The sequence below is a fragment of the Mus caroli genome, unplaced genomic scaffold (genome assembly GCF_978045245.1).
Source record: "Mus caroli unplaced genomic scaffold, Mus_caroli_1 scaffold_12, whole genome shotgun sequence".
NCBI classification, from domain to species: Eukaryota; Metazoa; Chordata; class Mammalia; order Rodentia; family Muridae; genus Mus; species Mus caroli.
The window spans coordinates 4,469,593-4,484,203 of record NW_028227267.1 but is presented as its reverse complement, the minus strand read 5'-3'; the positions used below and the strand labels follow the sequence as shown (position 1 = coordinate 4,484,203).

The 14,611-nt window shown below is 42.9% G+C and overlaps 1 protein-coding gene across 1 annotated transcript in view; it reads left to right on the top strand.

Moving 5' to 3' along the window:
• Nek10 (NIMA related kinase 10) overlaps positions 1 to 14,611 on the top strand; it is a 233,251-nt gene that overhangs the window by 14,989 nt on the left and 203,651 nt on the right. Inside the window, exons 4-5 of the mRNA XM_085828353.1 lie at positions 5,198 to 5,328; positions 6,729 to 6,827. Of these exons, the coding sequence (XP_085684479.1) occupies positions 5,198 to 5,328; positions 6,729 to 6,827 (230 nt within the window). The remainder of the gene's footprint in view (positions 1 to 5,197; positions 5,329 to 6,728; positions 6,828 to 14,611) is intronic.

Genomic DNA, 14,611 nt, shown 5'->3' with positions numbered 1-14,611 from the left:
AAAGTGTCCTTAAAATGGCTTTTCTCTGTGTCTTCCATACTGTGAGATCCCCGAGGTCTCCTCTTCCCCGCTTATTTCAGAAAGTACCGCACCTCTTCTGTCTTAGATCCCATTCTCCGCTCCACACATCCTCCAGTGTAACCACAACACCCCAAGCTACTTGTTTTTGCTTTTTCTCCTGCAATTTATTCCTGTGAGGGCTGTCATGTTTTCAGGCCCATACATGGCTGCCTTGCCCTGCAGCCGTGGTAGCAGCTTTGTCTCTTGCCTTGGTGACGCTTGTGGTCTCACTTCCTGATAAGATCCTTTCACTGCCAGCAACTTTGACTTATCTTTTGATTCACCACTTATGTATTCCACATGTTTGGGACTAGTTTTTCCTAAGTTGATCTGTGACCATGGGTCACCATGAACATGAACAACCTGGTCTGGTCAGGTAAAGAAATGCCTACAGTGTTTCTGGATTTGGCTTGGGGCTTTAAAGTTTTCTGTGTTGAAGTTCATATGGACTAGATCACTTCCCCTCCATTATACCACTCCCTTGTTACTACCTGACTGCGTTGACTAAAGTTAATTTAATGTTTTCCTCCTTTTTAGCCAACTTGGAGTTCTCAATCATTTGCTTTGACAAGTTATATAATTTTGCTAAATCTTCATACATAAATGATGTATATTTAAAATGCTTGAATTGTTTGGAAAGCAGAGAGCTATAAGGGAACATGCAGTGACTGAGGTTGACTCCTAAACTTCTCAAATTTTAAGCCTAATTCTGCTGTGGAAGTTCCTACATCTGTTATCCTGATAACAAAAGTTACTCTGAACTCTGATCTTCTTTTCTGAAACAATGTAGATATGTACATGAGAGTTAGACAGGCAGACAGACAACTCAGGAATTCCCTTGTGCCTCACTTGTTCCAGGAAGAACATAAGGAGCCTATAATGATATACAATGTATGGAGTTTATTATAAATTAAAACCAGAGCCAGACATAAAATGAAAAACAATGGCTGGGAGAGCTACCCAAGAACCCCCCAATGACACACACAAACAGGCCCACATTTACTTCACATATTTACAATGGTCCATTGGAGGAGGGACATTCATGACTCAGGTCGACTTACCAGAATTCTGTTGATGTGATATATATATATATATATATATATATATATATATATATATATATACATATATATATATATTTGTTGTTTATAAAAGGGGTGTGATGACCAGTTATTAGATGTTATAGGAAAAAATTAATGTACTCTGTGTGTTTGGGGAGAGTTCCTGGGAAGTGAATGTCTTTCCACTGATTCTCCATGGAACCAGGGTGCCATTGTTGAGTTGTGCTGTGGCCTTTGCCTCTGCTCACAGCCCTGACAGTATTGCAGAACTGTCACAGCAGAGCTGTTTTTCTGTGGGATTCCTGCTGCCTAGAAAACCTTGGTCCATGGCTACTGTCTCTCCTTTTATTTTCTGTCATAACAAGCCATGCGCTCCAACTTTTTATAATGTTTCCTAAGCCCATGTTCAAGTTCCTTCTGTCCTGCACTAAAAACCCCTTGATCATTGCATGTCCATGACTTCTCGACACATCTACTATGCTATGACTTCAACAGGTGTGTGGACTGGGTGAACTCATCCCAGGTGGTTTACTGGAGGAAAAAGTTGACTGGGGACAAACTGAGCATTTGACAGCTTTTCACTTGAATAGCTGCCATATGTTATGTTTTGTGAGATGTACAAGGAACATGAGAACAGATAGATGTGACTCTACCTTTGGAGTGGCTGAGTTCAGGGAGATGGGTGGTGTGCAGGCTAGACAGTACACTTGACTGTAGTAAGTGCAGTGAGCAGGGTCCACTCTGGAATCAAGAGCTATGGGCTCCTCTGACACAGCAGAGCTGAGGCGTTGGACGAGAGGGTGGCAAGAGTAGGAAAACTGCTGGGAGTTCTGGACTAAGCTTGCTTTTCTGTTGGGAACTAAATGGGATGTGGGGGAAGAAGGGGAGGGAAAGAGCCCACATCCGGCGAGAGTTCCTCCTATGCTCTGGGCAGGTGGACATGGGAGGGCTGCTGGACGCTTTCCACTCAGCCCCGGGTGGGCCTCTAAGCCACTGACCCCACTGGGCGGGAGGTGGACAAGGGGCAGCCCCTGATACCAGGGGCCCCGGGGCAACACCCTCAGCCCCAGGGATATGGGAGAGAGGGCAGAGGGAGAGAGGTTCCCACACAGGCGAGAGTCCTAAATCCGGTCTATGGCTGGAGCACAGGAAGGCCTTCTGATGGGAGATTAGAAACGGCTCATCAGAGGAAAGCCCATTCCATCGTCCAAGCGCAGTGGGCCTTGATGAACAGAGACAGTCTATGGTTTTAGAGCTTTATTGTAGAAAGGCATGGGGAAAGAGAGAAGGTAAAAGAGTGAGAGACCGGCCATGGCCAAGAGGAGAGAAGGGGGGAAAAGAGAGAGAGAGAGAAGAAAGGCTAGGGTAAGAGGTTAGAGAGAGAGAGCGAGGAGAGAGAGAGTAAGAGAGCAAGAGGAGAGGATGAGGAAAGAATGAGGACAGCGAAAGGAGAGTAAGGGGTGTAAGAGAGTGAGGTGGGGCCAAGCAGCCCCTCTTATGGTGGGCTGTTATCTTAGTGTTGCTAGGTAACTGGGAGGAGTCTAGCATGAAGGTCAGAAGCTTGGGACATTGTGTATGTGACTAAAAGCGACAGCTTCTCCTGTGGGGATTGTGGGGGTGGGAACTTTGACAGGAGCCAGGGTTCCAGGAGACATGAGGGAATACCTACTGTCCCATGTAGGTGAATTATCACCACTGGGTCCCGGGGATCCACACCTCAACTCGACTGGAGACCAGAATGTCTGTGTATAGCCCAATGCCCCACACTTTTTCATCTGTGGGAGCTGGTGGCATCATGGTTTTATTATCAAGTACCTGGCCTTTGCAAATACTGCTACCAAATACAGCCTGCCACTGTGTCTCTCTGAGTTGATTCTTAGCACTGGCTATCTGCCTGCCCATGATGAGGGTGGCTGAGGCTGTGTTACTTTCTGACCGTCCCTTTCTTTTGAGTGGCTTAGACATATTTCCTCTGTGCTTAACTATTTTCTTTCTTACAGACTCATATCTTATGAATCTTGTCAATGGCAATGGGATTTGAAATTCCTTAGGCCTAGAAAACCTACTTCCTATTTGTGTGTGTTTGTGTTATGACAGTTCTTGTCTAACAGAAAACTGAACATGTTGCTGTGATTTCATGTCTAATATCTTTTTGAGTCATAAGCTCACATTTGGAGATCACCTAATTTGTAATGACAAGCTTTATTGCCTAGAAAATTTATGGTAGTGATTACAAGGCTCATAAGAGTATTTTTAAATTGTTCCTGCACATACTGGGTGCTGTATAAACAGTAAGTTGGGATTCTCATAACCCAGAGTTACACCGTGTTATTATTGTTTCTATTGTAATAACATGGAAACCAGTGTACACAGAGATTAAATATATGCTCCAAGATCACAGTGCCAGCTAAAGATGGATTGACCCGCAGAAACTTGTATGGATGCTGTCTCATCCCTACACATTGTCTGCTTATGTTCTTTTGGCCCCTTGTTCATGAGGGGTGTAGATTGGGTGAGCAAACTGATATACAAAGGTAGTTTTATAGAATGGAATGTTTACTGTCACTATTTTGAAAATTCTACTGTGGCTTGAAGATAAGGACCCATCTTGAAGAGCAATGATACCATCATAATTCATTTCTGAATTACAGGAAATAAGCCTTACAGGAAATAAGGAAAATCACCTTCATATAAGGAAAACATGATCTGATATCAATTTCTGCACAATAAAATAATTTACTCAAAAATAGTTCCTTTATAGTGCTTTGCTTACTTCATGATTAATAATTGATTGTAAGATGTATTTCATTCATACTTTGGGTATAACTTTCCCATGTTATACCCAATTTCAAGTGGTACAAACACAACGAATCTTAGGGTTCTCTCAGCCATGGCAACTATTGGTATGTGAATCTTGACAACTTAAGGAGCCACCAGATTGATTTTAGTAACAGAAGTATAAATATACTCTAGGTGTTCTAAACACACTTATTTTATTATAGTAAATGCAGATGTTTTAAAATCAGTGTCTTTTTTTTTTTTTTTGGAGCTTATATATGTATTTTATTTTTTTTTTAATTTGTCCTTAAATTTATTTTTTTTTCACTGTTTTTTTTTTATTACATATTTTCCTCAATTACATTTCCAATGCTATCCCAAAAGTCCCCCATACCGCCCCCCACTTCCCTACCCTCCCATTCCCATTCTTTTGGCCCTGGCATTCCCCTATATTGGGGCATATAAAGTTTGCAAGTCCAATGGGCCTCTCTTTCCAGTGATGGCCGACTAGGCCATCTTTCGATACATATGCAGCTAGAGACAAGAGCTCCGGGGTACTGGTTAGTTCATCATGTTGTTCCAACTATAGGGTTGCAGATCCCTTTAGCTCCTTGGGTACTTTCTCTAGCTTCTCCATTGGGAGCCCTGTGATACATCCAATAGCTGACTGTGAGCATCCACTCCTGTGTTTGCTAGGCCCCTGCAATCCCCATCAAAATTCCAACTCAATTCTTCAACGAATTAGAAAGTGCAATCTGCAAAATCAGTGTCTTAAGTATCATTGTTCAAACTGAGTGATAGTAATGGGTTTTGCCTGTTGCTGTGACTGAGCCCTTGGTGAACAACATGTACATTGCTGAATATAGGCAAAGTGATACTATGTTCTGGGCAGTGTGTGCTACTGGATTGAGAAACTCTCCATCTGTGTATCTGGAGCACATGAGAAACTTAAAAATCTCTGCTGTCTAGGCTCACCCCAAACCTTATGCCTAGCACAGGTGCCCATGGAACATGGCCAAAAAATATACAGGTTCCTTCCTGCTCCTATCAATGTGAGCTAGATTGAATATACGTCACAGTGAGCTGTGACAGGTGATACCATTTGTGATGAAGAGAGCCCAAGCTAGGGGTAAATGCTAGGAAAACACTCACGTTTACAATGCTGTCATTTTAATGATTGGAAAACCCTGATTCCTTTAGCCCCCTCCCCCGACTCTACCTCTTCCATTCTATGACTTGTTTTATCACGTATTGAATGAACCATAATGGTCATGAACTCTCTGTTTCCATTTCTGTAGCTTCCAGCCATTAACTTTGACAGTGCCCAAAATAACATGACAAAGTCTGAGCCAACCATCAGGACAGGGGGACATAGAGCTCGTGGTCAATGGCATGAGTCCACAGAAGCAGTTGAACTTGAAAATTTTAGGTAAGAAATCTCCTTTGCTGTCGGTAGCCTATTCAAGTTTACTTATTTAAATTTATCACACAAGTGAAAATTTGAAGTCTGCATATTCTTAGTTTAGTAATTTAGTTAACATGTAAAATTTTCCCCAGGATAGGGGGCCAAAAAATAGGCTAAACAGGCAGGCATTCTATCTTTAGAGTTCAGGACATCTTGCTGACATGAAGGCTAACACTTGTCCACTGAGGAAGAGGACCCAAGATGTTGACCTGAGTAGGTCAAACCCAAGCTTGGTCGTAACTTTTTCTGTGTCTCCATCTTTCTGGTGGTGAAAAGGCATAAAAGGATCTGTTGCTCTGAGATGTGGTAGCTAAATAAGATGTTTATTAGGTTGGCAGTATGGCTAAGGACCTTGTCATCAACCTTTACAGTCTGAGTTCAATACCTGGGACTCACATTGTGGAAAGATAGAACTGACTTCTGTCACACACACACACTCTCTCTCTCTCTCTCTCTCTCTCTCAAATGTAATATATTTTTCTAAAAAATTAGTAGTTTAAACATACAAGTTTCTCAATTGTATGGCCGGCATCTTGGCTTTACTAAACAGTGTTAGTGTGTGTTTCTCTCTGTTGCTGTGTAGACGCACACATTCTTGTGGGCCATTCCCTTTATGGGAGTTAGCTCTGTGTCACAATGAGTTCAGGTCATTTGCCAGTAAGCACTGTATAAACAATGAAAGGCATGAAATATCAGCATCAATATTCTAGAATGATTATTTACTTGTTTGGTTTAGCTTGTTTCTCTGGCATTTTATGAACTTAAAACAGTTCCAAAAAGACATATGACATTTCATGGGTTTATAGTTTTAACTTGAAAAAACTAAAAATGGCTTGTTATATATTCAGTTTACCAGTGATCTTATATAAGAACCCATTGCAGCCCTTCCATGTGTGCATAGAGATGTAGGAGTTGAATGCTATAGAACATTCACAAAGGCAGATGTTTATGTGTCATAGAACTTACCTTTGAGGTGATGCTCATGTTAAGCTTATTTGCTCTTGATCTTAAAATTAGCCATTTCTTTTACATTTTATATGTATGTGTGCGAGTATGTGTGTACATGTGTGTGTTTTTGTGTGTGTGTGTGTAAAATCTCCTGTGCAATAGTGCACATTTGAAGTTCAGAGGATGACTTTGTGGCGTCAGTTCTCCCTTCAGCTCTTGATGGGAATCTTTATTTATCAACTCTATTGTTGAGTTTGAGTCTCTATTTAACAGTTGTTTTTTGCCTTACTAATATGTTGACCTTCAGACTCTCAATGTTTTGTCTCAATATAGATGGTCTTTCTTTCTATCAGTAATTTTGTTAGTCGAAATAATGTTTATTATAAATTGATTTTCTGTTTTCTTTTTCATCTTAGTATAAACTATAAGAATGAAAGGAATTTTAGCAAACATCCACAGCATCAGTTATTTCAAGAGATCTTCACAGCTCTGGTGAGAAACAGACTTATATGCAGGTAAGGCTCTGATCAAAAAACAGGTATCTACCCAAGAATGCTATGTTTCACAAATCCTGTATGGAGAGTATGCTTTGAAGCAGCCTACAGGTAGATCCCAGGATGCTTGCAGTATTTAGGAATAAAATATTCCAGTATTTATGATTATGTATTATATAATATATTCCCATTTATGGCTTATTTTCTTTAATTGTCATCACATATAATTGTGTGTAGATAGCACACACACAGACACACACACCCTCCCTAACAACTAAAGAAAAAGTAGCAATAAATTTCGAAGAAAGAAAAGGCAGATATTTGGGAGGGTTTTGGATGGAGGAAGCAGAAGGCAACACAATGTAATTATTTTATAATCTCAAATATTAAAATAAATAATTAAATATATATATAAAAGTAAAAGGCTGAGCAAAGGCTATGTGAAAGGAGACAGATGGGCTGTGTTCTCATTGGAATCTCTTGTTGGACCTTGAATTTAGTTGAACTTGGTGACAGATAGGATATGGGAGAACTGTTTTTCTTTAATGTGCTTGTTTTGGGTTTGGACACTAAAGGAATATTTATTGTATAGTCCTTATGAAAGAAGGACATTGGTGACCACTATGGATGACATGACCACACCTTTGCAGTTGACACAGTGACCAATTAGTTAGGCTTTCCCTGGGCTTGAAGAAAGAAAGCATGAATGTGTATCCCACACCCCACCCCGAGTCCAAACCCTATGTTCTGTTATAGATGACTGGTGGGGAATCAGCCTAGACAGATTTGATTTCTGGTAACAGGAGGAGCTCTGAGGAGCTCAGCTCCCTTCTTTCACAGCATGTGAAATAATTTGGAATGTCGGATTTTACGACCTTCTTTCTATATCATTCTTGAGTGCTATGGAGCTCTGTGTTCAGTTCAAATGTGAAATCAGAGTTGGATAAAGGATGGACTGTGCTTTGAGGTCTCCATTGAACTCCATTTCATAGAATTTGTCAAGATGTCAGGACTATTTTCTCCTCTTAGCTTAAATTTAAAGAATAATTATATCTCAGAGCTTTTCTGGTATAACTCCCTTGCCCATTCCTCTGTGACTATCAGAGATAATGTTGGAATGAAGGCATAGATTGAACTTACTCAAACTGGTGAGCATCTGCCGTTTGCCAGGAGGGATAAGGCAACCAAGGAGAAGGAAGATAAAAGAAAATATGGAGATGACTGATGTGTGGTCCCCCTTTCCCTCAGCAAAACAATTACTCACATTCCAATATAAGAGGAAATACAGATATTTATAATTTACGGTCAGACAACTAAAGTCTGGATGAGACAGGTGAGTGGGAACTTTAAATGTTGGCCCAGTTTTGCTTGTGGACAATCTACACATACTTGAATAGTAATTTCACCCTGAAAGCATAATGAACTGGGAATTGGCCTTGGCTGTAGAACATGCTACTATTGTGCTTCATTTTTGCCCAGGTGTCAATGTTTTTTATCTTCCCTTTCATGCTCCTAGATGTGTTCTCTTCCAATCCACATGTGCAGACACCTCTTTCTGGGTTCTTTTCCTAAGATTGACTTAGTCTCTGTTCTGCAGCTAGACTTGTTAATGCAGCCAGCTAGGGCATGCCTGCAAGTCTTTTCCAGTAGTTCTGAAAGGAAGTCCTGCCTGAACCTGAGGTTACAGGACAGGCTGCTCTAGATGTGTGTCCATGTGCAGCATCAATCCAAATCTTCCATGCTCTCTCTGCCATAACATGATTCGTGTGTAGTAGAGTGTGACATTAGAAATAAAGTCTTGACATTTCTATCTCATCTGCCTAGTGTCTGTCTAGTATCATGTGGTGGTTGTGAAGAGAAGTAGCAGTCGTCACAGTAGTGACAGATTCTTTGTTAACTGACCAATCACACTTTTCTTTAATGCATCTACTTCCTGTTGCACTGTGTTTCGTTGATATATGGCTTCTATATTGCAATGGAATATAATTCACCTGTGAAATGAACTCACTCATGGGGCTGGAGGTGGGAGATTTTGTGAAGTTAATGACACAGTAGTTTTAAACTGGTAGAATTTGATGCACAAGGCTGGGGACAGATGGTGACACTGACAACTGCAGAAAGCAACAAGATGGGACTACAAGAGTTGATTTGGAATATTAAAGCCTGAAGAGACTGAAAGAAATGACAAGTCATTCGAATGTATTTACAAAGAGGAATCTTATGCTCTCAAAGCCAAAAATGAGTTAAAAGGATGTCAGGCCACATACAATGACAATTTTCTTTAGAGAAATTCTGTCAAAACATCAAAATGAATGCTGTGTTTGGCATGAGAGAAAGTAATAAATTGTATGTGGCACCAGGGTAAAGTTTCTCTTTGTTAACTATGCTCTCTCTGCTGTGTGCTGTGGCTTCTCATCCAGAGAAGCCTGACAGGCAGAAAGCTGAATTACTGTGCCTTCCCAGGGAAGAACTTCTTGTCCTTGGCCAACACATCACCACTCAAAGCAGCCATAACCTGGCTGGGATCATTATATCTGTGCATGACAGATGTGTTTATAATCCTTAAGTAAGCTACTGAGAGCCAGGTGTTAAGTAACAGACCCATCTCAATAGCCACACATCATAGCTGAAAGCATCTCTTTCCCCTTCTTTCTCTTGTTCTTCTCCCCCCTTTTCTATCCTTTCCCCCTCCTTTTCTTCTTTTCTCTTTCCTGGAACCTCACTTTGTAGCTCAGGCTAGCCTTGAACTCCTGATCCTGCCTCATCTTCCCAAATGCTATGACTATAGGCCTTGGGCATCAGTCCTGGCTCTAATTCTCATGTCCCATGCTGGCCTGGCTCCTGAAGTGGCTCCCTACTGTGACTCCATCTCTGTTTCACGTGTCAATGCGAGGTTTCTTCCTGCTATGTTATTTAAAGATACCATTCCTGAAACAGGACTTTTAATTTTTCTCTCAACCCACAAGGAGATTTCAGCTTTTGTCAGCACTGTCTATGGAGCTAACCTAGGCTGCCAGCATTTCTAGCCTTTGAATTTATAGAAGGCTACCTGGGTTCCCTGCTTTACCTGTGTGGTTTTCCTTTACTTTGTCATCAGCATAGCTTCTGGAAGAATCCTTTCATAATCTTAGTAAGCTCATGTGAGTTCTTTGCTTAAAGTCTTCTAGAACATTCCTAGTCAAAACTTCCAAAGGCCCCCTTCCTACCTGCAAGTCCTCAGGCTCTGCCTGCTGCTGTCTGACCACAGCTTCTGTTTTCTCACACTGCTATTTTCTGCATCAAGCCTAGGGCCTGAGCTACAGGCTTTTCTGCTGTTATGACACAAGTTTCTTCAAAGCTCCTATCTTCAGCTCATATGATGCTGATCTTACCAGAGAGCCTTCCCTGGCCATCTCAAAATAGCACCCTGGTCTAATGTACCTGGCCTTGGTTGTCCTTTGCCATCTCCCCTTGATAGTCATGGGTCTTTACAACCGGGACTTCTGGGCCATGTCCTCCAAAGGGGGCCCAGGGTTTGCCTCTGCTGCATCCCAAGCTCATTCAGAACCAGGCAGATGAGGCATGGTGATGAATATCTGGAAGCACTGTGCACAGTCCATCAAATAGAAGAAAGGAGATGAGTCTTTTGTAGTTGTTGGCCTGAGTGCCACAGGCCCCACGTGGTTTTCTTTCTGGGTAGAGTTTGTGAGCTAGACTGCATGGGTAACAGAGAGGATGGAGCACAGAGACCCAAGAGGGGATTGATGGGGATTCCAGACAGTGGCATCCCCACATGTGTTCTTGTTTCTCTTAAGTTTTATCAAAGTAGGTATGGAGTTTGCTTTTCCGTTAACCCAGGTGAGTGTTAATGAAAGCAGTGCCACAGCATGAGAAAGGAACGCATTCTGACCTGCAGCATGCTACAGGTAGCTCTGAGCAACAGCCTCTCCACATCCACACACATACAGCCTCTACACATGTACACACACACATCCATGTGTTTTCAGCTACTGGCTGCTTGTCATTTGAAGCACTCACGTCACATACTAGCTTCTTCCTCTGTGAAAGAAACAGAAACCCCATCTCCCTTCTCGATGTTTCAGATGTTATGTGTGCAGTGACATTTTCCTTTTGATACTGATAGCAGAAAGTGATGTCCTGGACGAGCGTGGTGGAAGCTGAGTGTATTAATAGTCCTGTGAAAGCAGTGGTGTACGTTCAGTCAGCAGAGAGCTGAAATTCTTTGCCCATTTATGAATTCACTCCTGTGTGGCTGTCATGTGGAGACAACCTCCAGGGAAGCACTGTCAATGCAGCCAATGACTTTTCAGGGCTGCCTCCAAGGACCCATCTCTTGTTCCCATGGCAAACATGTCTGAGTAAGTGCTTTCTCCATGTTCACTAGGAGCCCAAGCAAAAGGGGCCTGCAGTGGAGTGGCCAAGTCAGCCAAACAGATGCTGATCTCCATTGGTGGCTGTTTTCCATGTAGTTCTTTGGCTACACTGAGTCCTGTGTTTTCTAGTTCCCCTGACTCTTGATGAGCAGAGGTGCATGCAATCAATCCCCCACAGAGCCAGGGCTGCATCCCTTGTGGCCCATCTGCTCTACTCAGGGTTCCAGGCTAGGAGCCAAGGAAGGCCTCCTCCTGAGGTCATTCTCATGGGGCAGAACCCAAGGACTCAGCCATCAGGAATCCTATTTACAATAGCAGAGTAATAACTATGAGAAATATTAATAGCCTTGGGCTTCTATCCCAAAATTGCAAAGCAAAGCAAACCAAAACGTGATTTGCCAGGAACATTCAATTCAGACTATTTTGGATCCCTTCATTTGGTTAGATTCCATGAAGAGTAAAATTAAAGTCCACATTGGAATTTCAGTTCTCCCTCTCTCTCTCTCTCTCTCTCTCTCTCTCTCTCTCTCTCTCTCTCTCTCTCTCTCTCTCTCTCTCTGTCTCTCTCTCCCCCCTCCCCCTCCCCCGTGTGTGTGTGCGTTTATGTGTGTGTGTGAAATAAGGAGAAAAAAGGCCTTTAAATATGTATTTTAATATGGGAAAAAATCCACAGGAAAGGTCACAGACTGTCCTGTGAAGACTGGCCTTGGCTATCAGGAAGAATACTGAGGAAGAATACTGTGCACATATTTGTACCACAGATCCTGTTCCCCTTGGATACTGGAGTGCTGTAGGCATTCAGTGGTGTCAGGTTGCCCATGGCTTTTGCAGCTGTTGCTAGCCACTGTTCTTCCCTGGGCAGGGGAAAGAATCATTGAGCTGGGGGCCTTTGCCCTGTACCCTCTTCAAAATTAGAGTATTAGAATGATCATATTTTTGCAGAATTTTCCCATATTTTCGCCAATGAAGAGTCTGAAGTATGGAGAGTCTGTGAGTACTCAGCAAGTGCTTTATGCTGACCTACAGCCTCCACCTATTTTAAAATCAGTCTTTAACATCCAAGGTCATTGGCTTTACTCCGTCATTTTCATGCTTTTGTTCACTCTTCTCCAGGCTCCCCTTTACTTCTTCCTTGGAGACAGTCTCACTAAGTTGCTTGCTTTGTACTCCAAGTTTCTAATCTTCCCGTCTCCACTTCCTAATGACCTGGATGGCAGGCCTGTGCTTGGAGAGTCTGCCTAGCAGGGAGTCCAGGGGTTGGTTGATTCCTATTTTTATTTTTCCAAAGAAACTGGGCTGTGTCTCATGGCATAGGGGGGTGACTGCTCTAGAGAGGGGATGCTGTTGTTGGCAGTGGCTGTGGGCAGCTGCCAATAGCCTTGTTGGTGGTAGCAAGCTTAATTCCCAGCAAGTTCTGATCATGGGCTGTTCTTCTGTATCTGTGTACTGGGAATATGGACAGCAGGGAACACAGACATTCTTGGGAATAAAACCATGGGTCTAATGCCCTGCCAACCTCCATCTCGGCAGATGGAAGGAGAAGTGGGTGGTGTTGCCATGGAATGGGGACTCCTAGTACAGCCACCACAGATGCCACCCTGACTCATTCACTAGGTTTCCAAATGTGCAGGTTTGGGGGAAGGGTTGAACTCCTCAGTACTATAGAGAAGACAGACCTGACTCTTACTTCTAGAGCCCCAGAATAGATCTAGGACAGACCAGAGGACAGTTGCCCTGGGTTTTCAGCTCAGGTCAGAGTCCTATATATATATGGCAGGGGCATTTACAGTATTGTGGCAATGCCTTATGTACATCCAGGTGAATGACATTTGGAGTCTGAAATACTTCCTGTTATTTCCCCATTTCCCTTGACTAAGGATGGAATTGCAGAACCTTTGTGTTTCAGGCCTTTGTTAATATTGGCACCATGAATGATTAATTTTGAACTAGCTTGCAGAGCAGTATGGGGCATGCATCACCAGGCTGGACTTGCCTTCTATAGACAATGACTGGCTGCACTTACAATAGCACGATCCAGAGCAGGGCAGTGGTTAGCTGCCTTTTTCACCACAGGAGGATACTGGGCTGTGTGCTCACTTCTGCACTAAACATGCTCTGAGTTAGAATAGTACAGGTTATGGGAGTCCTGGTGCTGGAGAGCCACAGAAGGCTGCCATTGGGAAACACCTTAGGCCCTGACTCATAGACAACCTGTTGCATAGCTGGAAGGGAACAAGGGATTGTGGTAGGAGGTAGGCTTAGAGGCACATGGGAAGACAGATCCCACAAAGCCTGTGGGCAAGATGATGGATTGATTGTGAGACTTTTATTCTGTGGGGTGGGGTGCTGCTAGGGTGTTGGGAAGCATGGAAGATTCCTTTAACATTTTAACATCTACTGCCAGCTGTAGCTACACTCAAGACGCTGAGTGATGAAGCACGTGCTCTCTGAGACCCAGCAAGATGTGAAGAACAGAGACTGTTCCAGGGGAACAGAATGGTCAGGGGACCTTCTGTTGTCTTCCTTCAGTGTTAACCAGAGAGGCAGTGGGCTGCTAGTGCTGCTTCTCCAGCTGCTCCAGCTTTTCTGCTGTTCCAGCAGCTGCCTTTTTTGTTCTGAGAAGGTCTTAATGCTCAGACTGGCCTTGAGCTTGATTTATAGCCAAGGAGGACCTTAAATTTCTGGTCTTCCCAGCTCTAGGCTTTTCAGTGTCTACCACCATGCCTGGCTCAGAAATGTTGTAAAGACAATAGGGGATTCTTTTTTTTTTTTTTTTTAAAGATCTATGTATTTTATGTATGTGAGTACATTATCCCTGTCTTCAGACGTGCCAGAAGAGGGCATTGGATCCCATTACAGATAGTTGTGAGCCACCCATGTGGTTGCTGGGAATTGAACTTATGTCCTCTGGAAGAACAGTCTGTGCTCTTAACCACTGAGCCATCTCTCCAGCCCCCGAGGGGATTCTTGTTTTACTTCAGGAGACTGGTTTTGAACTTAAGACCCTTCTCCTCAGCCTTCAGAGTTCTGGAATCTTGATATCAAGGTCAGCCTAGGCTACAGAATGAAATTATCTCACGGTGTTTTGTTTTTGTCCTCTTAGTACATGTGAGTAACTTCTTCAAGTGGCTACTTAGTGGTTAGGGCATTGATATTTATTAAGCCAGTCCTAATTATTGGAAGCCTTAGCTCTTCATTTTGATTTAGGGACTGCATGAACTACTTCTAGGTCAGTGTGAGTCTCTGATGCAGGTCAGTTTGGAACCACAGTGGTGAAGATGGTTTCTGTATGTTTTTCATTGGTGTGGGTCAAGGGTCACCAAGCCACAGTCCTTTACAGAGGAAGCTGAACTGGGTCACCAGCCCCTTCATTCACAGGCTTCACTTCCCTTCATAGTTGTGTGCTGCCTGTGAACTATCTAAACACCAACA